This window comes from Prionailurus bengalensis, chromosome A2 (assembly GCF_016509475.1).
Source record: "Prionailurus bengalensis isolate Pbe53 chromosome A2, Fcat_Pben_1.1_paternal_pri, whole genome shotgun sequence".
NCBI classification, from domain to species: Eukaryota; Metazoa; Chordata; class Mammalia; order Carnivora; family Felidae; genus Prionailurus; species Prionailurus bengalensis.
This window is the reverse complement of record NC_057348.1, coordinates 2,378,390-2,404,429: the sequence shown is the minus strand read 5'-3', so window position 1 is coordinate 2,404,429 and position 26,040 is coordinate 2,378,390. Positions and strand designations below refer to the sequence as shown.

The 26,040-nt window shown below is 65.9% G+C and overlaps 1 protein-coding gene across 1 annotated transcript; it reads right to left on the bottom strand.

Moving 5' to 3' along the window:
* Positions 1–2,794: 2,794 nt before the first annotated feature.
* On the bottom strand, positions 2,795–24,922 carry GNA11 (G protein subunit alpha 11). The gene is made up of 7 exons (XM_043586108.1): positions 24,748–24,922; positions 13,024–13,208; positions 9,940–10,094; positions 9,436–9,564; positions 6,684–6,813; positions 6,454–6,607; positions 2,795–5,491 (listed from the first exon to the last, which is right to left on the bottom strand). The coding sequence occupies exons 1-7, from the start codon at positions 24,881–24,883 to the stop codon at positions 5,301–5,303; spliced, it is 1,080 nt and encodes a 359-aa protein (XP_043442043.1). The 5' UTR covers positions 24,884–24,922; the 3' UTR covers positions 2,795–5,300.
* Positions 24,923–26,040: the final 1,118 nt, after the last annotated feature.

The following is a 26,040-nucleotide window of genomic DNA, read 5'->3' as shown; positions in this document are numbered from 1 at the left end:
GTGGACATGTGGCCCAGGCCGCTGGTGACCGTAGGGGCGACCTTGCGCGGAGAGAAACCTAACTGGGGAACGGTGGCTTAGAAGGGGTTTCCCAGGGACTGGCTTTGGCCACGGCGCATGCGCCACGGAGCTGCGTCCGTTCCTTCCCGTCTCCTGTTTCCTGAACGGCACGCGCCTTGCCGCGTCTCTGGTTTTACAAGCGTCCTTTGTGCCTAACAAGAATACGATCTGTACATCGTTCCCAAGTACCTCCCAGTCCTCGGCTGCCGGGAGTACTGGCCGCTGAGGGCCACGGCTGTCCCCGCCGGCCCTTGGCCACGCCTCAGGTCCTGCCCACCCCCCGGCAAAGGCCCGAAGTCAATGCTGGGATAACCGAGTTTGTAACTGATCATTTCTTTGGAGAAGACGAGAAAGTCTTCCTGCCTCGATTTCACTGCTAGTTTTATACCCAGGAGAATGGCAAGCACTATCCAGGCACTTGCGTACCCGTGTTCACAGCGGCATCATTCACAGCCCCAGGTTGCCGTCGACAGGTCAGTGGGGCAGGCTTCGTGGGCGTAGGTAGCAACCCGGTTCTGCAGGTTTTCCGTCTTGAAATTCCCCTATTTTTTTTTTTTTTTTTTTTTAAACAAAGATCGTGTGTTTTCATTTAGTTCGTGTCCGCGCCTCGCTGGACCGGCCGCGGCTGGCGCCCATGGCTGGCGAGCGCTGGCCTACCGTCAGGGCAAGGAACTGGCCACTCCGTGCCTTGGTTTCCCCATGAGAGGAGGAGGAGAGGCCCTCGCGCGGAAAAACGCGCGTCCGAGCCTGCCGGTGTGCGGGAAGGCCGGAGAGCTCGAGAGCGGCACCTGCTGGACGCGGCGGGCATGACGTCCAGGTGCGCCGGCTGCGTCGCGGGGCCTTCTCCTCCCCGCCTCACTTCCTGGATCCTGCCCCCTCCTCTGCCCCCACCTGGTGCAGCCCCCATCACGCCCGCGGGGACCAGAGCAGTCCCCTCCGCCGTGGATCCCCGGCTCGGGCCTTCATCCCTCCAAGGCCGTCCTCCCCATGGCGGCCATCGGAGGGCGCCCGTGAGCACCCGAGTCAGGTCTGGCCCTCCTCAGCCCGCAGCCCTCCGGGACGCCCACCTCTCTGGGAGGAAAGCCCTAGTCCTCCTGAGGCTCTCAAGGCCCTGCAGACCTGCCCCTGCCCCTTCCTGCCCTCCCCTCCTCCCTCTCTCCCCCTCACCCACTCTGCTGCAGCCACGCGGGCCTTCTCACTGTTCCTCCGACATGTGAGCCCAGTGCTGCCCCAGGACGTTTGCACGGGCTGGGCCCCCGTGCCTGGGGTGCCCTCCTCTCACGTCATCATTGTTCCCCATCCGGCTTCCCTGCTGTGTCTGGTGCCACAGCCTTCAAGGCCTATCCCACTGATGAGCAAGTGCGGAAAGCTGGAGGAGGCCGTGCAGAGACTGAACGCCTTGGACACGGCCGGTGGGAGTGTGAAACGGGGCGGCCGCTGTGGAAACGGGTTGGTGGTTCTTCAAAAGTTAGAACTACCGTGATCTGGCGATTGCTGGTGCGGTCTGTAGTCACTCGAACGGAAAGCAGGCTCTCAGCCTGATGTTTGCACACACAGGTCCCCTTCGGCATGATTCCCAGTCACTGAGACGTGGAAATACCCCGAGTGTCCACCGAAGAAAGTGGCTCATCCATAAAATGATCGTCCAGCCTCAGCGAGGAAGGACGTCCTGCCGCCTGCCACCACGTGGATGGACCCGGGGGACACTGCACAGTGACAGGAGCCAGACACAGAAGGACACGTCCTGCGCGACCCCACGCACAGGGGGTCCCTAGAGGAGTCCCGTCCACAGAGGCAGAGAGTGGATGGTGGGAGCCAGGGGTGGGGAGTCCGTGCTTCATGGGGACAGGGTCTCAGTCTGGGGAGATGGAAAGTTCTGGAGACGGATGGAGGGTGGGTGCACGACAGTGTGTGTTTGATGCCACTGGACAGCTCAGCGGTTAAGCGTCCAACTTCGGCTCAGATCATGATCTTGTGGTCCGTGAGCTCGAGCCCCAAGTCCGGCTCTGTGCGGACAGCTCAGAGCCTGGAGCCTGCTTCGGATTCTGTGTCGCACTCTCTGCCCCTCCCCACTCATGCTCTCTCAAAAAATGAATAAACATCAAAAAAAAAAAAATTTTTTTTTTTTAAATAGTACGTTTCTTTTAAGTAGGCTCTATGCCCAGTGCAGAGCCCAGTGCCGGGCTTGAACTCATGAGCCGCAGACCCGGACCTGAGCTGAGATCAAGAGTCAGATGCTTAACTGACTGAGCCAGCCAGGCGCCCACAAATGGTACATTTATGTGCACTTACCACTTTTTAAAAAGGAAAAAATCCGAGGAGTGGTTGCGGAGACTGGCCTGACACAGGTGGGGGAGGAGAACACGGCCCCCACGGCGAGTAGCAAGCCCGGCCCAGAACCGGGCTCCTCGGTCCCCTGCCCCCAGTGAGGAGGCACTACTCTTCCACGATGCTCTAGTCCCGCAGCACAAATGGACTTGAAGCCAGGGTCCAGAAAGAGGCCCTCAGAGCAGGGGCCCCGATGCCACAGTCGCTGCCCCGGGCCGGAGGCACAGGCATATCCCGGGGCAGCTGTGGCCACGGGTCCCAGGAGCTCAGACACCTGGCCAAAGGTGCTGGGGTCCCAGCCAGATGCACAGACACCAGGCGGCCCCCTGCAGACCCTCGGCACCAACGCACTGCCCAGCACCCACCACGGCCAGCGACAGGAAATAAGCCAGAGGGGGCCACGGCATTTAGGAACAGAATTTATTCCAATTTAAAACAGAATTCATTTCAGGAGAAAGATATGAAAAGTCAATTTCCATCAGGTATCTCTGGATTAAGGGGTCAGGGCCCCGACACGATGAGCAAAGCCTGCCGTCCAGCCCGCCCGACCTCGGCAGCCTTGGCCCCAGGACGTTGGTGTTGAGCTAACGTGCCCATCCCCCAGCGCTCACAATACATGCATTTCAAATGACAAAAGGTTTAAAAACAGTATTTTTATATAATATTCTTCTTTAAAATAGGTTAAGGTTTAAATCGTCTGAAATCAGGCCTGTGTAATATACAAGTATAACCGGAGAACGTCTGCCGGCGGCCTGCCGGAGGATCCCCGCACGATCCCCGCACGGCCGCGGGGGGGGGGGGGGGGGGGAGGGGGGGGGCGTTGGCACTGGGAGCAGGTGCGGCTTCCCCTCTGCTGGGGCGCGGCGGGAGGGGCGGGAGGCCCGCACTCTCGAGAAAGTCCACCAGGGTGTAAAACAACACAAACCAACCTCACAAGATGGGCGAGGGAGGGGCCCAGACCACGTGGTCCCCCCCGCCGACATTGGCACAGAACTGGTCTCGCACCCCCCGCGGCGCACAGCACCCGCCCCCCTCCCAGGGTTCCGGGAGCACCAGGCTCTGGCTTTGGGGTGCTTGGCACACTGCTCCCTCTGGGAAAAGTGAATACTTTGGGTGCCTCAGGCCCGCGGCGCACGTCACCCTGAGAGCCCAATCCAGTTCCCTGGCGATCGGGCCCCAGAGAGGTGCTAAGACATGGAGGTGCCCACCCAGCCAGGACCCTGCGTTCCCCGCTGCCGGCCCACAGCACACACCTCGCATACACACACGGCACAAGGGCCCTTTCGGTAGAGGCACCGAGGGACGACTGGCACAGAAAGCGGGGGCCCTGCCCCCCCTGCCAATTCTGCCCCCAGAGAGGGCCGATCACCAGGAACGCAGCCACCCCGCCCTCAAGGGACTCTGTGCCGGAGCCACAAGACTCGTCCTTTCTCCTCCGGAGCACAGAGGAAGCGGGCCAGGCACACAGGACCGGCGTCTGGGCTGGTGGTTGAGCTGTTTCTACCGTGTTTGAAGACGGCCCCGATAAGCAGCAGCCACACAGACCGCTAACGCGCCGCGGCCAGATGTCCTGGGCGGGTCCAAGGCATCACCGGCGGTTCATCCCTGTTACTTTGTGCAAATCAAAACAACCAACCCACAGAAAAACACTGTAGTGCTTGCTCAGTCTACATCAGATGAAACAGCCACCTCATCCCCCCCCCCCCCCCAAAACAGCCCCCTGCTTGTTCCCACCCTCTGAGCCCCTCGGAAGAACGGGGCTCAGGCAAGACGGCCCCGGCTCTGGCTCAGTGCGTGGCCGTGGCCGCGGCCAGGCCTGGAAACCACCAGGGGGCCGAGGCGCCAGCTACCGGCCTCCACGCCGCCTGGCCACCGCGGGCCCTCGATGGCTCTGGGCAAAGTGCGTGTGCTGCGTGCTCGCTTCCCGGGGTGGGGCTCGGGGCGGACCTGCAAGACGTGGGGGCAAGTGCTTGCTGCCGGAAGCCTCCGAGAACCCTGCCAGGGGCGACTCCTCCGCTCCTGCCTCCAGGGGACAGACCTGAGAAGATTCTGAAAAAGTCCCCACCCCACTCGCACTGTTTCCAAACTGCTTTCCAAACAGAACACACCAAAAGTGACTCCCAGTCCAAGGGGGCCTCCTTCCGGCCTCCTGGATGCAGCGGGGCGCCCTCGGCCAGGGCCGGAGGGTACGTGACCCTCGGGGGTGTGCGGATGGCAGCCTGCAGGGCCCTGGGAGGGCCCCCAGAGGTCTGCGGGGGCGGGGAGGGCTGCGAGCCAGGCCGTCTCCCTGACCAAAGAGTGGGCACACTGCGTTTTCCTTCCTCACCAAAAAAAAGAAAAAAAAAAAAAAGGTTAGGCACTTCCCAGGGCGGGCAGCGGGGGGCGCCACCCACCCCCACTTCTTGGAGTCCAGGGTGTCAATAACTTAGGAAGAGAAAGAGAGAGAAGTCACAGTCCCCAGGCCTCCGCCGCCGCCGCCGCGCCTGTGAGGGAAACGACCAAGAAACGGGGGGAGGGCAAGCCGGGGAGTCCGAGGCCGGCGGCTGGCTCTGTCCCCGCGTCACCGCCGGGAGGCCGCCGGCCCGGGGCCGCTCGTCTCCACTGCTCTCCATCCGCTCTTCTGTTTCCTTTTTTTTTCTTGTTTTCTGGTTTTCTTTTTTTAGAAAAAAGCGAGCCCCGAGTCAAGGCCAAGAAAAGGCGGCCTTGCCGCGGACACAGGTGAGAAGGTGCACGAGGTGTAAGAAAGACAGACGTACGTCCCCTGATAACTGTGAAATAAAAACCATTTGTTAAAAATATGAAAACGAAATCAACCGGTCTGCGGGCGGAGCCGGGACAGCCGGCCGGGCGCGGCGCCCCAAGGAGGGGCCCGCCTGGGGCTCCCCCTCTTCCCTCGGGCGGCCGCGGCGAGGTCACACGAGGTTGTATTCCTTCAGGTTGAGCTGCAGGATGGTGTCCTTGACGGCCGCGAACACGAAGCGGATGTTCTCCGTGTCGGTGGCGCACGTGAAATGGGAGTAGATGATCTTGTCGCTGTCGGGGTTCAGGTCCACGAACATCTTCAGGATGAACTCCCGGGCGGCCTGGGCGTCCCGCTGTGGCCCTGGGGGAGGTGGAGGCGGGTGAGGCCCCGCCCCCGCCGCGCACGCGCACGCGCAGAGGCACCGCCTCCTCCCTGCTCCCACGAGGGCCCCGCGTGGAGGCCACAGGCCCCGAGCTGCGGTCTCCCGAGTCGGCAGCTCCACCAGCGCCTACCGGCCTCCTCGCAGGTCACCGCCCCCCCCCCCCACGCCTCTCGGTCGGCTGTTACGTCGGACACCCCACCACCTCCAAACCGCACCCACCTTCCTCCCCACCGCATCCCCGACACACCCCCGTCCCAACACGGACGGGCACGTGGCCACACGCATGCACACACGGCCCCACGCGCCCCTGCACACGCGTGCACACTTGCACAGCCCCGGCCCAGCTGTCGGCCCACAGCCACGCGACAATAGTCCACCAGCCGGACAAGGCCAATGGGGAGGGAGTGACCAGACCCCGACCGCCCGGGCCTGGGTGCTCTCCCTGTCCTGTGTCCTGGGAGGCAGCTGCGGGGATGCGGAAGGGCAAGGTGGGGGCCGTCTCTGCTCAGTTTTGCCTTCTGCTGGACCCTGGGCACTCTCTGGGCCACCCCTTCGCTGCCAGTGCCTCGCTCCCTCCCACTGCAGGGGTGGGAGGCGGGGCGTACTGCCGGCTGGGTGGCCGCCTGGGAGAGCAGCGTCCGGGTGGGTCCCTCTGCCACCCGCCCCTCTGCCGCTGTGCACCAGGCGCAGCGCACGCCCTCCCCAAGAGGACGCCCCCGCTGGGGACACAGAGGCTCGGGAAGGAGCACCGAGGCAGGGGGCCCGTGAAGCCACCAGAGCTCCGGGAAGCTCCCGGGCTCGCACTAACTGAGCCACCAGCCTCTGCCAGGGCCCGCGCGAAACACCGTCCTCACCCGCGTCCCCGCATCGCAGGCACTGAGGCCCCGAGAGCACGCGGGAGGAGCGCCCGGGGGCAGAGGGGCGGAGGAGGCCGGCTCACCGTCGAATTCTGGAAAGTAGTCCACCAGGTGGGAGTGCAGGATCTTGTCCTCCAGCAGGTCCTTCTTGTTGAGGAACAGGATGACCGAGGAGTTCTGGAACCAGGGGTAGGTGATGATGGTCCGGAACAGGGCTTTGCTCTCCTCCATGCGGTTCTGCGGGAAGGAGGGGGTGAGCGTGGGCGGGGCCCCGGCCGCAGGGAGGGGGAGGAAGCGGAGGAAGGTGCCTCACCTCGTTGTCCGACTCCACCAGCACTTGGTCGTACTCACTCAGGGCCACGAGGAACATGATGGACGTCACGTTCTCAAAGCAGTGGATCCACTTCCTCCGCTCCGACCGCTGCCCCCCCACGTCCACCATCCTGCGGGGGACAGGAGCCCGGCGGGGCTCAGCACCCACCCCGCAGACAGGCATCTGCGAGGCCTCGGCCCCCCCCCCCCCCGCACCTGTCCAGAGCCCCTGCGGGACACGCTGCCCTGGCCGGGGGCACTGCGTCCGGGCACCTGCCCCTGAAGGAGTCCCAGGACTGGGGAGCCCGGGGGCCCAGGCGCTTGGGGAGGGGGGGGGCAACCCCTGGAGACCCATCCCCTCGTCTGCACAGCGTGCACAGATGTCTGTGACACACGGGGAACGGTCTCGATCTCCACAAGAGGACGGAGATAAACCCTCGCGCCATGAGCCTCGGCATCACAAGGGGGCGGCTCAGAGAGCGAACTGTCTCCGCCGGCAGGTCTCCTGCCCAGCAGGACCAACACGCGGAAAGTAACAGTACTAACAACACGCTCACAAGCAGAAGCAGCAGCAGGGGGAGGAAACACCAGGGACACCCCATCACTCAGGCCTGCCTGCAGGGGTTGGCCGCTGGCTACCCGGGAGTTGCCTGGCCCCAGCCCCGGCCCTGAGAAGGCAGGGGTCCCCGCGAAGGCAGGGGTTCTGGCCGCGGCTGCAGCGGGGGCTGCAGGGAGGGGCTGACACTCAGGGCTGTCGCCGGCCTGGCCCGCGGGAGCAGGGCTTCCTGGCAGAGCGCTCCCCCCCCGGGAGACTCCAGAGAGCACAGGTGGATGGTGGACGTGCCAGGGTGACGCTGAACGGACGGGACAGTGGTGACAGGAGGGTGGGGACTGGCCGAGGGCCCTGTGTGAGGGCCAGTCCGGGGAGTGCCATCAGGGCTGACGGCATCTGGGGCCACGGCCTTACTGGAAAGCGAGGCCTCCCCAGTGTGCAGCAAGGTCTCCGCGCAAGGCCCCTGTTTGGGACCAGGCCCATCTCCTCACACACCGGGGCCGGCAGGCCATTACTCAGTGCCGTCCCAACTCCGCTGAGGGGCCAGACCCCAGCTCAGTGCCAGGGCCCGGAGGCTGTCTCCACGAGTGCACGGCTGGAAGGGAGGGGCGCGGCTGGAGGGGAAGAATGCAGCTAACGAAGGGTGGGCTGGCTGGGGAACAGCAGTGGCAGAGGGTGGGGGCCCGCGACAGAGCTCGGGCACCCCACAGAGAGGGGGCGACAGGGAGGGGCACCAGGGAAATGGTGCCAAGAAGAGGGGACACACCCAGCTCAGGCTCGGGCAGGGGAGGGGGAGGACACGGCAGGCACAGGACACGCGAGGAGTCCCTGAAACGGGGGCTCGGGGGCACCCTCGTCAAGCCGCAGCCTGTGCTCTGGAGACCTCAGGTCTGAACTCTGAGGTCACAACCCCGCCGAGGATCTAATTGAAACAGAAAGCTGTCACCAGGAAAACGGGCTGTCGGACACACACAGGGCGGGTGCCCACAGCTTCTGAAGGTTCCGGGGACCCCAGAGGGCTTCCGACAGAGGCCCGGCAGGTAAGAGAGGGTGCGGACGGCAGGGAGGGGTGAAGGCCAAAGGGCCCCTCGGAACACAGCCAACAGAGCTGGCGCTTTGAGGCCACGGAGCGGGGCGCCATGGCCGGGGACAGGGGCCACGGCCCCTTCCCCAGGGTGAGCCTGCACACAAGGAGCAGAGGGCGCCGTGCCGGGGGCGCTGGGCTGAACGTCCTCCAAACCAGCGCACCCAGAGCCGGGCACGGGACCCGCCGTGGGAGCAGAGCCACTGCAGACGTCACTGGTTAGGAGGAGATCACACTAGACAGGGCGGCCCTACTGCAATCACCGGTGTCCTTACAGGAAGAGGGACAGCTGGCCGCAGACACATGGGGAGAGGCTGCGTGGCCACAGAGGCAGAGACGGGGTGGTGCGCCTACAAGCCAGGGGGTGCCAAGGATGGCCAGCGACCCCCGGGAGCCGGGAGACGCACGGAACAGACCGTTCCGGCCTCGGTAGGAACCAGCCGTGCCCTCGCCTCAACCAGCTCCGCCTCCAGAGCCAGGACAGAAACGGCCGCCCACCTGTGCCCCTCGGTTACGGTGGCCCAGCGGACATGCACCTGCCCTCTGCCACTTAGCGACTCTCCACCAGCTGGGACCCCACTGAGAGGCCGGCCCAGGTCCTCAAGGACCTCAAGGCGCCAAGTCTCCTCTGGCCACACGACTCTGGCCCCAAGGGAGAACCGCCACACCCCTTCTGCCAACGTGCCGCGAGCCACAGTGGGCCCGAGAGCCAGAGTCCAGGACCCTCCTGTCACCCAGCTCCGTGTGGGTCCCCGGGGCCTTCAGGAAGCCCGCACTGCCCTGAAGCGTATCCAGGTCTGGCGGGAACTCCAGATCACCCGCCCTCGTCTGCGGCCCCGTCACAGAGGGCCCCCCGGAAGACCCTCCCCTCCAGGCCGCCCCTGGCCAGCTCCGCCACGACCCGCACCACTACTGGGACACGGCTCACGTGGAAACTCGGTGGCAGTTGTAGGAGCCTTCTCTCCCATCGGGGCAGGACGCTCCCTGGGAGCAGAGGCCGGGACCCAGTGAATCGCACTGTCTCCACAGCAGGTGCTTGGGCCCCTCCCTCCTGCAGTTCACAGGGCCCCAGGCAGCCCCAGGGCCACCACCCCCAGGGAACCAGGGCGCAGGTACCTGAAGATGATGTTCTCCAGGTCGAAAGGGTACTCGATGATGCCGGTGGTGGGCACTCGGACCCGCAGCACGTCCTGCTGGGTGGGCAGGTAGCCCGAGGTGGCGATGCGGTCCACGTCGGCCAGGTAGCTGTAACACGGCAGGGACGAGGCCGTTCGGGCCAGCGCGTGAGGGGTGGGGGGACGGCCTGGCCACCACGGTCCCCCCGGCAGCCCTCACTGGCAGGGGTGAAGCGGCCCCGCCCTGGGTCCCGTGGCCAGGGGAGCCGCACGACTCGAGCCGGCTCTGAGGGACTCTCTCCCAGGGGACTTTGCAAAACGAACCCTCTCGTTCTAGCACAGTAGCAGAGGCTCACGGAAAAGTGGCCACAGCAGACGCTCGGGCACAGCCAGGCTGCCTACAGGGACCACGTCTCGCCAGCGTGGCCCACGTGTCACGAGCAGCAGGCGCCCGACAGCCCCGTCGTGGCCCTGGCTGGGACCCGCGGGGCGGTGCCCTACTCACTACTTGGCGGAGTCCGAGAGCTGGTACTCGCGCCTCCGGTCGTAGCACTCCTGGATGCCAGGGTCGTCCCACAGGGTCTTGATGGCGTGGACATACCGGTGCTCGAACGTCGTCACCTTCTCCACATCGACCTCACGGATCAGGAGCGCGTTGGCCTGCGAGCGTGGGTGGGGAGAGCCGTGGGCTCGCCGGGGGCCCGGCCACGCGGGGCGCCCGACCGGGGCGGGCCGTCACCCGGTTAGGCGGGAGCGCGCGTCAGGCGGGGGCGAGGGTGGGCGGCAGCGGCTGTGCCCCGGTGAGCAGGGCCCGGGAACGAGGCGGTGCCCGCGGGGGGTGCCCGGCTGGGTCAGGGCCCTGCTCCGCGGGGCAGCAGGCGGGACCGGAGGAGACCGCGCACACGCACAAGCAGATCCCATAAAAGGGACCGAGGGCAAACGGGACGACGGAACGAACACCACCGCCAGCCAGCGCAGGAACCGAGTCGGGGAGCCGCTGTCTGGCCTGCACCCCCCCCCCCGGCCCCCCGCCTGGCACACAGGAGGCTGGGGGTGGGGCTTGGGCCGAGGAACCTGCCAGCGGAGGGGGAGGGGCTGGAGCTGAGCTAATCACCGCGGCCAGTGGCTTCTTCACTCACAACTACGACAGGAACCCGCACAGCACCCCCGAACCCGCAGGGCGAGGGGAGCCGCTCCTGGGGAACCAGGCCCCGAGGGATGCCCCAGACACGCGTGCACACACACACGTATACACACGTGTGCACACACACAACAGCGAGGCAGGTGGCTCAGGAGACTCTCCATTCCTCCTCCAGCCCACTCCACGTGCCTGTCCTCAGGGTGGTCAGGCCCACACAACCGGCCACCAGCTGGGGGACCAGGGAGGACAAGGCCGGACAGAACTCAAAATGGGGAACGAGGGAGCCCTAGCCAGGGCGCCAAAGGCCAGCAGGCTCCTCCTGGACTCGAGGGCTGCCCCCACTTGTCCCCCCTCTCCAAATGATGCTCTCCGGTCCCCCGGCCGTGGCCTCCAGCCCTCACCTGCCTCTCGGTCAGGGGCCTGGAGAAGCAGGCACCGCCCCCGAAAACCCACTGACTGTGCACACGTGGAGATCGGGGACCGGTGATCTGCTTCTGTAAAAGCCCAGAGAGGGGTGTTGTCAGCTTTGTGGCCACACTGTCTCTGCCAATGCAGCGAAAGCCACTGGGGACTCTACGTAAACGAGTAAGCGTGGTGAGAACCAATAAAACTGTTTACAGAAACAGGCCACAGCCGGTGGCCCCTGTTCTGGACGCTGACGGACACCTACGGTCCAAACACGGGACCCGCGGGACACACGGTCGGGACGCTGGAGGGGGCCTCGGCGGTGCAGGTCACACTGACCCAGACCCAGAGGACAAGAGATTCCAGCAGGCCCCGTACGCGCGGCTCACGGCCAGGACGTCAGGGACCCCCCAACAAGCCCAACATCAGGCCCTGCTGGGGGGTCCCTGATCATCTGTGAACCAGGCGTAAAGGGAGGAAGGTGCCAATCGGAGATACATCAGCAATCTAGTTGATTGACCTTCTTAAGCCTCGAAGCAAATGGATTAATTTAAACCACCTCATGTTAGCCCAGGGCAGACTTCTGGGGCTGAACGAAACACTCCAAAAACAGATCTACAAAAGCAAAGCCGAGGGAGGCCAGCAGCGCGAGCCCACTGGTACGGGGCCGGCGGGGACGCTGCGGCGAGAGTGGGCTGGTAGCTCCGCCCAAGGACAGACCCCGAGCTGCCCTGGGACCGCCCCCCCCTCCACTCCTGAGAACAGGCCCCCGAGAGCGGACAACAGGTGTGCCAACGAAAACCTGCACGTGAGCGTCTCAACAGCAGGATTCACAAGAGCCAAAACGTGGAAACGATCCAAGAGTCCATCAGGCGGTGAGTGGATTCACACAGGGTGTCCTCCACGCACGGGCACGTCCACAGATGAACGTGTCCACCGCGCACGCGCACGTCCCTCGGCTGCGAGCAGGAGCGAGGCGCCCGCCCCCGCCGCCCCGCGGACGGACCCCGAACACGCGACGCTCAGGGAGGGAACCGGCCACGAGAGGCCACGCGGGGTGTGAAACGTCCGCAACAGGCTTATCCACGGACAGGAAGGGGGCTCGTGGGGGCCGGGGGAGGAAGGGGTAGGGGAGGTCACGGCTGAGGGGGACAGGGCTTCTTTCTGGGGGGAGGGAACGTTCCCCCATGGATGTGGTAGTGCCTTCACAGCTCTGTGCGTCAGAAACCCGTGCACTGCACACTTAAGTGGAGGCCTGCACGGTGGCTGAATTCTGTCCCCACGGCTCTTAGTGAAAAAAAAAAAGGAACGGCGTGGGCGGCACCTGGGTGGCTCCGTCGGTTAAGCGTCTGACCGGCTCAGGTCATGATCTCCAGGTTCATGAGCTCAAGCCCCGCCTCGGGCTCGGCGCTGAAACCTCGGGGACTGGAGCCTGCTACGGATTCTGTGTCTCCCTCTCTCTCTCTGCCCGCCCCCCCATCACGCTCTGTCTCTCTCTCTCTCTCTCCCTCTCTCAAAATAAATAAACATTAAAAAAAAAAAAAAGAAAGAAAGGAAGAAAGAAGGAGGGGCGCCTGGGTGGCTGTCGGTTAGGCGTCCAACTCCTGATTTTGGCTCAGGTCATGATCTCACGGTTTGTGGGACAGAACCCCGAGTCCGGCTCCGTGCTGACAGCGTGGAGCCTGCTTGAGATTCTCTCCCTGCCTCTCTGCCCGTCCCCCCCCACCCCCCCCCCGGCCGCTCACAGGTGCGCTCCCTCGCTCGCTCTCCCTTTTAAAATAAATAAGCTTTAAAAGAAAGGAAGGGAAATGCCCCCTCCCTTGGGATCACCCAGAGCATCACACAGGGTGCTGAGGGGCCCGTCCCCCGGCCGGCTTCCCTGCCGTAGGACGGGAGCGCTAGGGCCCGGCCAGGACGGGCCCGCACAGGCACTGCGAGCAGGCAGGCCCTGGCAGGGGCTGGGGGACCGGGGGGGGGGCCGGGGGGCCGGGGGCACGCGGGGGCCGGGGGGCGCGGGGGGCCGGCCCCGCCCGCGAGCCTCACCTTGTTCTGCTCGTACTTGTACAGGATCTTCAGGGTCTCCATGGCGCGGATCATGGCCTGCATGGCGGTGAAGATGTTCTGATACACGAGCTTGGTGAAGCCCCGCTTGTCCTCCTCCGAGTAGCCCGCCCCGTGGATGATGCGCATCTGCTTGATGAACGTGCTCTTCCCGCTCTCGCCCGTGCCTGCAGAGCAGGGCGCGTGAGGACAGGCCGGAGCCAAGGCCGGGGGCCCACCCGGCAGACGAGGGCCCACGGGGGAGTCAGAGCCCAAGGGCCCAAGGGCCCAAGAGCTCGGCGCTCGGGGCGGGCGTGGGATACGCACGGCCGGCACGCCGCCGGTCTGGGAGGCGCGTCCCCCGTCTTACCTCCCTCGTGTCCCCAAGCATACGACCCTGCCACACGATGGGAAACTGGGGCTGGGGGGCTGGCGCCTGCGGTGCATCCGGCACCGAGGTACGACACGGGCAGGTACCCCAAGCGTCCGGCCCAGCCACCTGGCAGGGGTGACTGGCCTCCGTGAGCGCTTGCCGGGTACGCTGGGTCTGGTGCCCCAGGGAGGCATGGGGCCGTGTCTCCGCCACATGCCGCCGCCCCTGGACTCTCAGGTGACAAGCTACTCCTCCTCCAGGGCCCCCACGGCCGGCCGGCCCCCCAGACCTTCCCGCGCCCACCGTGGACACCAAGCGTCACGTGGTGACATCTCCGCCGGCCCCCGACCAGGGGCCCCACCGAAGCCGGCCTTCCTTTGGGTCAAGAGTCGGGTAGCCGCGCAGAAGCCTGGATGCTCTAAGGACCGAATATGTCCCCACAAAGGTCCCCAAAAGCTCCTTCCCCCTTAGCCCTGAACTCACAAACCCACCCAGCGTCACGCCGCCTGCTGAGCGCTCCACGGTCACCCGGAGCGACCGTGGCACCAGGAGTCCAAGCCCCGTGTCCCACGCCCACCCAGAAGCCACGCCAAACCCGGCGTCCGCTCCCTTCTCCGGCCCGCTGAGCTGGCACGCACAACATCAGCCCCGGGGTCTCCCTTCTCCCCCGTAAGCACGAGCGGCCGCGGGGCTCACCAGGCTGCTCCAGGGCAGCACGCTGGCCCCCGCCTCAGCCTCGAGGATCAAAAGGATCGGAGAGCCAGCTGGAAAGGGGCTACGTGGCCACCGCACCCTCATCCCGGCCCCACGGAGCCCCGGACCGGCACGCTCTGATCTCGCCGCGGCACAACGCAGCCCGGGCTCCCCTCCTGCGTTGGCCTCGCACCCCCAGGTGGAGGGGGCACCCCACACTCAGGGCCAGCCACTGCAGAGGCTGTTAATGCCCACGGACCTCCACGACGCCCCCTGTCCGAGGGGGAGACCGAGGCCCCGGCAGCGAGCGCGGGCCGGACTCCGTGACTCACTTGCAGCCGACAGAGGACAGATGACGGCGCGTCACTTCCGAGACTAGGTCCGCACCGCCCGGCACCACTGGCCGAGGGGAAGGGGGGGGGCGCCACACCGAGCACGCTCGAGCGGCGCTGGGCAGAGAGGCCACGGGGGGGGGGGGGGGGGACCGCAGCCGGACGTGGCCGACACGTGCTCTGCAACCCCATGAGGGACCCCAAACCAGGGCCACCCAGACCCCGGACCCCCAGAGACTGAGTCCCAGAGTGACGTGATCACACAGCAGAGACAACCTGTAACTCGTGAGAGCACGACGCCTGAAACTGCTGTCTGACGACCCTCCACGGGACCCACTCGCAGACCGAGGCCCCAGACCCGCCCCACCCGCTGCTCAGGCTTATTTTCACCGCTCTGGGTCGGTCCACGCACCTGCCGCGCCGTGGCCCGTGAGGCGATCCGCGCTCCACAAAGCCCCGCGCCCTGCGGGTGGACGGCCCTCCCTGCACGCAGAGCCGTGGCTGCTGCCCGAGTCGGGGGCTCTCTCTGCAGGTGTCTGCGGCCGGCACCCTCCGCAGCCCAGGAGCTTCCGCAGGAGACCGGTCCTGCGGGCCCCGCGTGTCCACACTGTCCTGCGGCCGGGAGGCCCTGAGCCACTATCTGAGTGACTGACCGCACTCGGGGAGACCCGAGCCCCTAACGAGACAGCACGAAGCGGGGCCTTGGCTGCCTCTCTGGTTCCTTCCTCAACTGCCTCGGATCCGCCGCGGAGTAAGTGAAATGACCTCGGGTCCCCTTGGGTCCATCATCAGGTAACGTGGTTACCCGCCCGCCCTCCTCCATCCACCCCCCTTCAAACAATTCGCCTCTGCTGTGAAAGTGACAGGAGGCCACCTGCGTGCCCTGACCGGCCCCCCGCCCCTTGGCGAGGGTCCCACACTGCTCTCCCTCACCACACACCGCGGGGCGGGGCGTGCGTGCTAGGAACGCAGTTTCTCCCGTGCCTTCCTCCTGGCCAGCGCCTGTCCCCTGGGCGCTGCTGACCCCAGGCCGACTCACTCTCTGGGGGGCGACCCGGGCACTGTGGGGGTCGCTGTGGGGGTCGGGCAGCATCCCCGACCCCACCCGCTCGATGGCAGGAGCCCCCCAGTGTGACAACCACAGATCCCCAGACACGGCCCAGTGACCTCCAGGGGGCAGGACTGCCCTGAGAAGCCCCACTTTTGACAAAAACGCTGCTGCAGGAAAACCGCCCAGCTGGTCTGTTCTGGTCTGTTCGGGAGGCTCGCTCCCAGGAAACGGCTAACCAGGTACCCGCGTTACAGCCACAGCCCCCGACGCAGCCCCGCAGGTCAGCCCGACGTGCAGACACGGCAGGTCGCACGCCGAGGGCACCGCCCCGAGGGCAGCACACGAGGGAACCTCGGGACGGGAGAGGCCAAGGCCACGGCTCCCACAAGAGGCGGGGGGGGGGGGGGGAGACCACGGGAGGGGCCTGTAGACCACACCATGTGCAGCCGAGGACCGACCTTCCTTAAAAATGAAGGCAAGGGGCGCCTGGGGGCCCCGTTGGTTAAGCTTCCAAGCCTTCATTTCGGTTCAGGTCATCATCCCACAGTTCGTGAGCTCAGGCCCCGAGCTGGGCTCCACGATGCTGACGGTGGGGGGCCTGCTGGGGATTCTCTCTCTCCCCCTCTCTCTCTCTGCCCCTCCCCCATCTGTGTGGGCGCTTACACACATGCACACGTGCTCTCTCGCTCTCAAAATATATAAATAAGCTTATTTAAAACATTAAAAAATTGGGGGACGCCTGGGTGGCTCAACTGGTTAAGCGTCCGACTCTTGATTTCGGCTCAGGTCGTGATCTCATGGCCGGGAGTTCAAGCCCCACATCAGGCTCTGCATTGACAACACGGAGTCCGCTTAGGATTCTCTCTCTAACGCTCTCTCTGCCCCTACGCTGCTTGGGCGCTCTCTCAAAATAAGTAAACTCGGAAAAAAAATAAATGAACAACAAAATTTGTAAAAAAAAAAAAAAAAAAAAAAAAAAAAAAAAATCAAAAAATTTTGTAATTAAAATTACAGAACAAAAATAAAAATGAAGGCAAAAGAGGGAAGCAGCCCCCCGTGGAGGCTCCGGGGGCCGTGCACACACGTCCACACACACGTGTGCACACCCGCACACGTACACAAGGGCACACGAGTGCGCACACCCACACCCACCCACACCCACACCCACGCCCACGGCTGTGTCAATCAGCACAACATACTGCTGTGAGCCCCGGGGGGGGGGGGGGGGGGGGGGACAGGAGGTGAGGCAGGTGTGCCCGTGAAGGGGCCCTCGATGCCGAGCCAGGGCAGCCCCACATCTGGTACGAAGCCGGGCTGAGGGGGGACAGGGGGTGGCAGGGACACTCTCCGTAAAACCGAGATATAAGCAGGATGTCAAGGAAGCCTGAAACACACAATCAGCTCCCGGAGAGGTCGGGGGCACCGGACAGGCTGCGTGGCCGAGGTCACACGGTCCCTCCCTAGCCCTGCTGTCTAGTCTGGAAACGCCCCCCACACGGCAGAGCAGCCACAGCAAAGACCGAGGCTGTGGTCAAACTCCAGCAGAAGCGAAGTACACAAAGACAACGTGAGACGATGTGCCAACTACCCTAATGTGAGAAAATGCGTTAACTGACCTGATGGCAGCAATCGTTTTGTGGTACGTGAGCGCATCGAATCATCAAGCTACATACCTCAAACCTGCTCAGCATCGACGTCGCTCATGTGTCAATAAAGCCGAGGGGAAGAAAGACGCAAAAGGGACCGGCATGGCCGACAGTCCCCGTCTGCCTGGGAAACGGGGTGATCAGTGACCCTGCCCACGGCAGCCACGGAGAGAGGAGGGAACGGAGAGAAAGGCAGGTGTGGACAGGTGAGGACCTCAGAGAAAAATGCCACGTATCGCGTGTGGCGTACGCTCTGGGCCTACGTCAACGGAGCAGGAAGCCTCCCAGGCCCGGTGCCGCAGCACAGCAGGCGGGAGCCAGCAGGGCCCTCTGCCCTGGCACAGGCCAGGCCCACTGCCCAGGAGGCGCTGGGCCACCGCAGCGTCCGGGGGGGGGGGGGGGGGGGGGGCTGGACGCAGGGGACCAGGCTCCGTGCAAGACTGAGCTGGCCAAAGCAACCCAGGCTCGTTTTCCAGATGCCCCGTTTCCGGGGCCAACTGAGCCCCTGCCATATCTGTCGTCACGTAGCGCCCGGAAGCTGGGACTGGGGCCTGTGACAGAATCCCTGGCCCCAGGAACTGCCACACACCTGACCCGATGTGCACCTGCCCACAAGCGTCTCGGAGGCCAGGCCTGCCTGGACCTCACGGCTGAGCCCATCTGGAACCAGCCGCTCACCCAGCCCCGCGCCGTGGTCGACGCCCCGGGTTCCACTCAGCCCTGCCCCCCTCGCCTCCCACGGGGCTCTCTCCCGCCCGACCCGCCGCCCCGCTCAGTCTCCAGCCTCCGGTGCAACCTGGCTGGCCCACGCTCACACTCCCCCTGAAAGACATCTGGTTGCACGTGCCCTCCTGGCTCAAAACCTTCTGGCTGCCCACCAGGGAGGGAAGGCCCCACCTCGTGCCCAAGCGTGTGACACACCCAAGACCGGGCCCCACTCCCCCACGCAGACTCGCCTACCGCGCCCCTCCTCGCCCCCAACCACGCAGGCACAGCTGCCCTGGACCCAGGAGCTCCAAAGTCGCTCGCTCCGGCAAAGACCGGTGTCTTCACTCCAGCACCCACGTGTGACTTCCTGGAACTTTCCTACAGCCGCCGAGAAGCGGCATCGGCCCGGAGGCCCCCCACGGCCCCCACGGCCCCCACGTCCAGGCAGGTGGTTACAGCGGCCCAGCCGTGCTGCGGAGCGCACTCAGAGCCTAGTGGGAACCCCCGCGGACGCAGGGTGAGATGGGTGGCGGGGGTCCCTGCGGTGGGGCGCCCTGGGGTGGGTGATGAAATCACACCGCCTCCCTGGAAGGAACCGTGCCGGCGCCAGGTCCTGGCTGGGGGCAGACCCCAAGTCCACGGCCGTGGGCCCCTGGCCTGCCTGCTGCTCATCATTTCAAGGAGACGTCCGTGGGCACTTGTGCCCCCAGGGGACATAAGCCGCCCCCAGCGCGACTGGAGCCTCCTTCACAGAAAGGCAACCTCAGGTCTTCCTAGAAGTGCCCTCGGCCCCCTGACACTCCACCCCTTCTCGCTCCAGACGATGCCACCCAAGTTATTCATGCGGCGGGGGAGGGGGGGATCCTGCCCAAAGCCGCCTGCCCCCAGCCCCCAGCCCCCGCCCCCCAGGCCAGCTCACGGAAGATGCTGCACAAGCTTTTTGTGAATGAACAGAACGAACTTGGCCCCCATCCAACGGGCTGGCTCCGCCAAGCATCCCCCGCGGGTCCTCCTCATCCCGGTGCCGGGCGGGGGACTCGACTGGTTGTTAACTCAGGGACAGGGAGCCCCTGGGGGGCAGCCCAGCCTGGCGCCTGCCCCACAGGATCAGATGGGACGCAGCAGGACCGGGAGCCCGTGGACACCCCCCGGGTGCGCTCTGACGCATCCCTGGCAGGAGGGCCGCATCTGACCCACGCCCAGCTGAGACAAGCTAAAGAAGAGGGAAGAAAGTGGAAGCCAGAGTCGGAGGAGATGCCGCTGTCCGCCCTCACTAGGGACCGAGCTCTGGGGGATGGGCAGGGGGTGGGGGGCAGGGAGGAAGGAAGTGTGAGCCCTAGCCCCAGACGGGCGGGAAAGGGACCCAACGCCGTCGGGGCCAAGGCCTAACAGGCAGGAAGCATGGGACCGCTGAACCCTGGACCCCGGGGGCAGGCCGCCACGGTTCCGGCTTGTGGGCAGTGAAGCAGGGAGCTCCTGGGACTGCGGGGAGACCACGCGAGAGCACCCCTGCGACCTGGGACTCCCGGATGCCCCTGGGACCTCAAGCTGTGCCAGCAAGTCTGATATCAGAGACGGGACGCTGACCTTACGCGGGAGGACAGAGACACTGTAAAGTCCTTGAGCAGCTGAGGATGGCAAGTCAAGCCCACTCATTCCTTCAGTGACACCACTGTCCCCACATCCCCTCTGGCGAGGCGCAGAGGGATACACTCCGGAGGGTCACACAGCCAGGGACCGTCGGACCTCCACAGCCTGGGGCCATCTGGCCTCGGCGTTGGGGCGGAGCGCGGGTCGCTCGGGTGTGGGGCCCAGAGAGTGAGAAGACACCAGTGTGCACCTCGATGACGAGGGAGAGGAGGGAGGACACCCCCGGGCTGGGGCCGCGGGGCGCAGACGCCGGGCCGTGACGTCGGTTGTTCCTCGCAGCCCAACGGTGGGACAGCTGTCCCTGCTGATGCTGGTGGGCGTCCTTCACCCCACACGCGTCGCTGCGCCCCCGCTTTTGCCCCCGTGTGCCAAGTCCTCCTGTAGCCCTTCCTGGGGCACCGAGGTACCCAGGGCCCTGTGAGCCCCCAGTCCTGCCCAGCCCCCCGTCCGGCCCAGCTGGGGAAGAGGGACGGGGCCCGCACAGCTCACCGACACCTCCACAGAGGCTCGGAGGACGGGCCAGCTGGGCAGAGATGGCGACAGCCTCCCGTTTACGCGCCTGCCCCAAGGGACTCTGGGAGGGTTCTAACCTGACACCTCCCGTCCCTCTCAACACGATGCCCCGGGGCCAACACGAGGCCAGTTCCCAGGGGACCGGCCGGAGCTGCCCCTTCAGAGGAGTCTGCGAGTGCCCGGGGCACAGAGCGCCACCCAGCTGCCAGGGCTCAGGAAAGGCAAGGAGGAAAGGCAGTGAGACGGTGGGTCCCCGTGCTGCAGGACAGGGTGGCCCTGCTCAGGGGCAGAGGGAACTGCCAGCCAGGTGGACGGTGTGGTCGAACAGACATGAGATGGCGGCCCCCGTCTGTCCCTCCCCGCCACCCTTACTTCCGATTTCCAGAAGACAACGCCGAGACCGGGAGTCACGCAGAACAGAAACCCCACCCCACACCTGCCGGCCGGGTGCTCAGGGGTGGGGACAGGTGCCTCCCAGGGCCGTCGCAGCTGCTTTCATAGGGGACGTGGTGCAAAGTGCCCAGGAGGACGGGCAGCGACAGGATCAAAGGGCTCCCTCTGCCTGCCGAGCACCTGCTGTGTGCCTAGGGGCCTCAGTGGCACCATCACACTTAATCCTGGGACAGTCATTCCCATCAGATGGAGGAGGAAACCGAGGGCGGGAGCCGTGGTCCCGCCCCAGAGCCAGCGCCCCCCGACTGCTCGGAGCCGGCTGCACAGGGAGCCCTCAAAGCAAGCCCCCCACACCCGCCGGCAGGAGCCCCCGAGGAGGGTAACCGTGAGCTGTCCGCTGGGGTCCCCATCTGTTCACATCAGAGCAGAGGGCCACAGGTGAGATGGCATCGGGCCCACCTGAGCAGGGAGGCTCGGGTCCCCAAGGGCTGTGGTGGCAGCACCAAGTCACTCCCGTCCCACTTCCCTGGGGGATGTGAATTCCGTTAGCAAATGGAAGTCACCGGCCACCATTCCTGAGACTGCAGGCTCTGCACCGGGGGCCGGGGTGGCGGAGACCCGAAGGTGGGGAGCAGCAGCGGGAGCAAGGACGACACCGCACGGCGACTGAGTGGCCGTGAGATGGGACCCAGACGCGGGCCGGATGCCCCACAGGGCACAGATACGGTGGCTGCCCCAGAAGACAGGCACCGGGACCGTGGGCACAGGAGCTACAAACACCTGCGAGAGGCTGCACACCTGAGGGCTGGGATGGCGGTTCTGTGAGCAGCCCGAGCCCACGGACCCCAGAGGCTGGCTGTCCTCGGCTCCCGGGCCGCCCTGCCCGCCGGGACAGCCGTACCCGCTGATGGGGCCCCTCCTCCCGAGGGCAGTGGGTCCGGCTCAGTCCACCCACTCAGTCCACCCGGCGTGGCCCGGAGCCCCAGACCAGACCCGCCCACCCCGGCTGAACTTTGCACCGGGCACCATCTGGGACCGAGGGGGACAAACACACCTCCCCTCCCCCTCCCCGGACTTCTGTAAGCGCCAAACGCCGGGCACCACGAGCGGCGATGCCCGTGGCCGCGCTCCTGGGGCTGCACCGGGGAGGGCTCCACCACAAAAACATGAAAGTGAAACCTCTTGCGGTTAGATATCTGAGGCAGAACACTTCCTCATGTCCCACCGCAGCGCGGCTGGGCACGGCGCACGCGGGGAAGGAGCAGAGCCTGGAAAGGCCTCGATCTTCCATCAGTGCATCTGCGCAATGGGAGCTCAGCGCCCCCGGGGCACGCCTGGCGGCCCCGCGGGAAGGACAGAGAGCCGCGTCCAGGCGCTGGTGTCCTCCCGCACGTGCAGGGAAACTGAGGGAGGCGGAGCTCTGAGGGCAGCGCGGGGCTCCCGCAGCACTAACACGGACTGCGCCCCAAGAAAGCACACCCTCTGGGCAGGAGAAACGAAATCTGAATTTAAGGGGCGTCAGGCACATCCTGGGGTGGGTCACGGGCCCGCCGCAGCCCAGGGGCTCCCCGAGGTGCCTCCTGCTCTCCGGGGTCGCAGGGCGCGCAGCATGACCGCCCTGCCAGGAGCCGGTGGCCACGCTCCACACGCTCCGCTCGGCGCCTCGAAGCCCGGGGAGGCGCGCCCTTCCCACCAGGGCCACCACACCCCATGCCAGATTCCGGGCCTTTCCACTGCCCTTTGGGGGCCGGCGCAGCCGACAGGAAGCCTGTGGAACTGACCGCCCTGCTTTATTTAGAAGTCCCAGAGCCGCGGAGGCTCAGCCGGGCCGCTCGCTGCCACCTCCAGTGACCGGGGTTCCCGTGAAGATCTCGATTTTCAAATAAACCCGCCCTAAGGAACAGACGAGGGGCACCCCCAAGTGACAGAAACACAACAGCAAAGGACCTGGCCAGAAGAGGTCACGGGAGGCAGAAGCCAGCCAGGCCTGCCCGGGACCCCTGTCCCTAGAGCTCCTAACGGGGTTTCAGCCCGCAGGCCACGGGGTCCTCCCGCGCACAATTCTGAGTCCTCAGGACCCAGATCCCGGGAGCTGGCCCCGCTCAGCCGCGCCCTCTACTCCCGCTCCGGACAGGACAAAACGGTAACCAGAGCACGGCCTGACCAGCAGCACCCAGAGAGCTGAATGCGCACATCGCACACGTTCGCACACACACGGCCTACCAAACACGCACGTGTGTATGCGGCTTTCTGGTGGACAAATGGAGAACTCGCTTCGAAAGCCCTCCCCAACACCTGACGAGCCTACACCCCAGCTCCACAGCCCGCACTGGACCCCGCGTGCTGGCACGGAGCATGGCCTGGGGCGGGGCGGGGGGGGGTTCCTAACGGGGCGACCCTGCCTCCAGGGCACCCCAGGCATTTGCTGCTGTGCTCTATGCCACAGACCTTCACCTCGGACCCGCAAGCCCACCCCTTCGTTTTCCCATCTGCCCCCCCTGCCTAGCACGTCACGGCCTCGGGGACGGGTGCATGACCCCCCACAGTGCAGGCTGGCAGGGGGACAGCTGGGTGCCTCTCCGGGGTCACGGGGCGGCAGAGGTGTGGGGCTGTAAACAGGCACCACCCCCGCCCATAGGCAGGCACCAACACTTTCAGCAGGTGGCCCCGCTGGGTCCCCCAACCCAGGGACACTGAAGACGCACACCAAGGCTGCAGAAGCGTGAGCTGCTGACCTGCCCCCTCGAACCCCACTCAGCCCAAAGCCTGCGTGCTCAGGACAGGTGGCGGGAGCACCCGGAGGCTCACACAGCCCCCGGCCAAGGCCAACTGGTGGTACCCTTACGAGGCCGAGAACTTCCGAAGCCCCCCTCCCGTGATAAAGTCTGTGTCACACTGGGAAAGCCAGCCAGAGCCATGCTGTCCCCCTAAAGCCCCCTCGGCCCCACTGCAAGTCTCCCCCAAACGTGAAGATTACTCTCTGCCTGTCTTTTCTGCAAGGATGGCCTATTTTGCAGTCTTCGGGTAAATCGGGACGTATGTTTGGAAAAAAAACAACAGGAAAGGTACTTCATCAAATGGGGGGCCCACGTGGGTTACCACAAGCAGGAAACGCAATGCATCCCCCTCGAGACCTGCCACCTCCCAAAGGGCCACCCACCACTCATTCACCTGCAAGCTCGGCTCCTCTAAACCCCCCGCCACTCTCTGGGCGCACCCGCCTGGGCCAGCCGCCCGCTCCCACTCTGGGCCCGTCCAGGCTACCCCTGAGGGCGAGGGAGCATTTCCAGCCTTCCCCGTGGTGCAGGGCGCAGGGCTGGGGAGAGCAGGGCAGGGCCAGGGTTTCTGTTTTGTAAACGACCTTCCTGCCTTTGGCGGTGGTGCCCTGCGACAGCCCTCACTAGGGTGACAGCACTTTGCCAACAGCCGGGCCCACTCGTCCCTACAACAGGTGTGCCTTGGGGCAATGGGACAGGAATCTTCTGCAGGAGGAGGCCCACCTGGGAGAGCCCGCTCTCACCAAGACAGAAGGAAGGGGTTTGCGGAAGGGTGGTGAGCTGGCCGCTTCTAAGAATCTGGGATAGTTCCTGCAGTGCCCGCACCCTGGCCTCGGCCCGAAACAGAAACCCCGAGGCAACGGAAGGCTGTCTTCTCCCGGAAGGGACGTAAAACCGTTCAAGGAGGTTCTCCCCGCAGCGGGAATGGGGTGCTAGACGGGGGACAGACCCCCCGCACACAGGAACAGGGCTCCACCTGCTGGGAAGAACCGAGACCAGATCCCGGGAGGTGAGGGGCACAGCTAGCGGGTGACAGCCCAGAGGTCCGCGGCTGAGCAGACGCTGGGGCAGCGACCGGCTAGACTCGGTAAAGCAGGGACAGACGGCCAGCCCTGCGTGGGCAAGGGGCTCCTGCGGTGAGAAGTGGCACAGGGCTGACCCTCGAGGGTTCTGGGTCCCTCCCCAGGCAGTAGAGGCAGGGGCTGACCCCACAAGGGCCTGGACATCTCATGTGGACAGCAGAAGTAGGGGAGGATTCCCGAGGCCCGACGCGGACAGCACAGGCACGGCTGACCCCACAGGGGCTGGGACTTGCCGTGGACGGCACCGGGCAGGGCCGGCCCCGGAGGAGGCTGGGGCCTGATCTGGACAGCACGGGCAAGGCTGACCGCGCAGGGGCTGGGACTTGCCGTGGACAGCACCGGCAAGGCCGGCCCCGGAGGAGGCTGGGCCGTGCTGCGGACAGCACGGGCAGGGACGGGGGCCCGCCGCGGACGGCACGGGCCGCGGGCAGCACGGCGGGGGCGGCCCCACCCGGCCGGCGCGGACGCCCGCTGGCCAGCGGGACCCCGGCAGGCCCGGCCCCACTCACCGAGCAGCAGCAGCTTGAGCTCGCGCCGGGCGTCGCGCTTGTCCCGCCGCAGCTGCTTCTCGATCTCGGCGTTGATCCGCTTGGACTCCTTCACCTCATCGCTCAGGCAACACGCCATCATGGACTCCAGAGTCATCGTCCCGGCCCCGGCCGCCCGCCGGCCGCCCCCGCCGCCGCCGCCGCCGCCGCCGCCGCCGCAGCCCCCCGGCCCGGCCCTGGCCCTGGCCCGGAGCCGCCCCGGCCGCGCCCGCCTGGCCCTAGGCGTTCGGCCCCCGGGGCCGGCCGGTCCGCCTCGGCCGCCTACGAGCGCCGGTCCCCGCTCGGCCGCGCACTCCCGCCCAGCTGCCCCGCGCCCGCGCCCGCGCCGCCGCCGCCGCCGCCGCCGCCAACCGCAGCCGCCGCGACCGAGCGACAAGCGGTGCACAACCTAACCCGCGCCTGGACAACGCCGACGGGCGGGCAGTGCGGCCAATGGGAGGGGGCGGTGGCCCGCGCGCCCGCCGCGGGGGCGGGACTAGCGGCTGCGCTGGGCGGGGCGACGCGCGGGCGGGGCGGGGCGCGGCGCGGCGGGCGCGCCCGCGGGTTAGGTTGCGCCGACGTGGGAAGGGGGACGCGCAGCCGGGAGCCGGGCGGGGCCGCCCGGGATTGTGGGAATGTGGCGGACTCGGCCGGCCGGCTCGTCTGTGCTGGGCTCCGCGCGGCCCCGCTCGGCGGTCCGCTGGGCCCCGGAGCGAGCGGCGTGGACCCCGTAGCTGCCGTCGCGGCACCCGGGGACCTCGGCCCGCCGCGAGACGCTGGGGTACCAGCGCTCACGGTCTCCCGGGAGGCGCCTTGGCATTGCCTGGCCGGAAACGAACCTTCCTCTCATCCGCTAAGCTTTAAAGGAACGCCTCCTGTAAATGGGGCCCGAGCCCAGCACTAAAGCAGCGCCTGCTATATGCCCAGCAGGAAACAAGCATTAATGGTACACTGACTATAAACCAGGCACCGAAGCAGGCATTACTCCAGCGCCTACTGTATACCAGCCACTTACAAAGCGTTACCGCAGTGCCTGCTATTTATTTGCGGGGTATTATGTTCCATATGCATATGAAGCAAGCGTTAATGGAGAGCCTGCTGTAAACCAGGCAGGGACCAGGCATTCACGTAGCACCTGCTGTATACCAGATGTGGCCTATGCATTGGAGCAGCATCTGCTTTCCAATTAGGCGTGGGCCGAGCACTGACGTTAATACCTGCTGTGTACCAGACAGGGCAAAAGTGTTCTGGAGTGCCTACTGTAAACCAGGCACG

Coding starts and splice junctions, on each gene's coding strand:
- GNA11 (XM_043586108.1), bottom strand. CDS start 24,883: ATGACTCTGGAGTCCATGATGGCGTGTTGCCTGAGCGATGAGGTGAAG. Junction 10,095..13,023: donor ACAAGTACGAGCAGAACAAG/GTGAGGCTCGCG, acceptor CCACGCTCGCAG/GCCAACGCGCTCCTGATCCG. Junction 9,565..9,939: donor CTCTCGGACTCCGCCAAGTA/GTGAGTAGGGCA, acceptor GCCGTGTTACAG/CTACCTGGCCGACGTGGACC.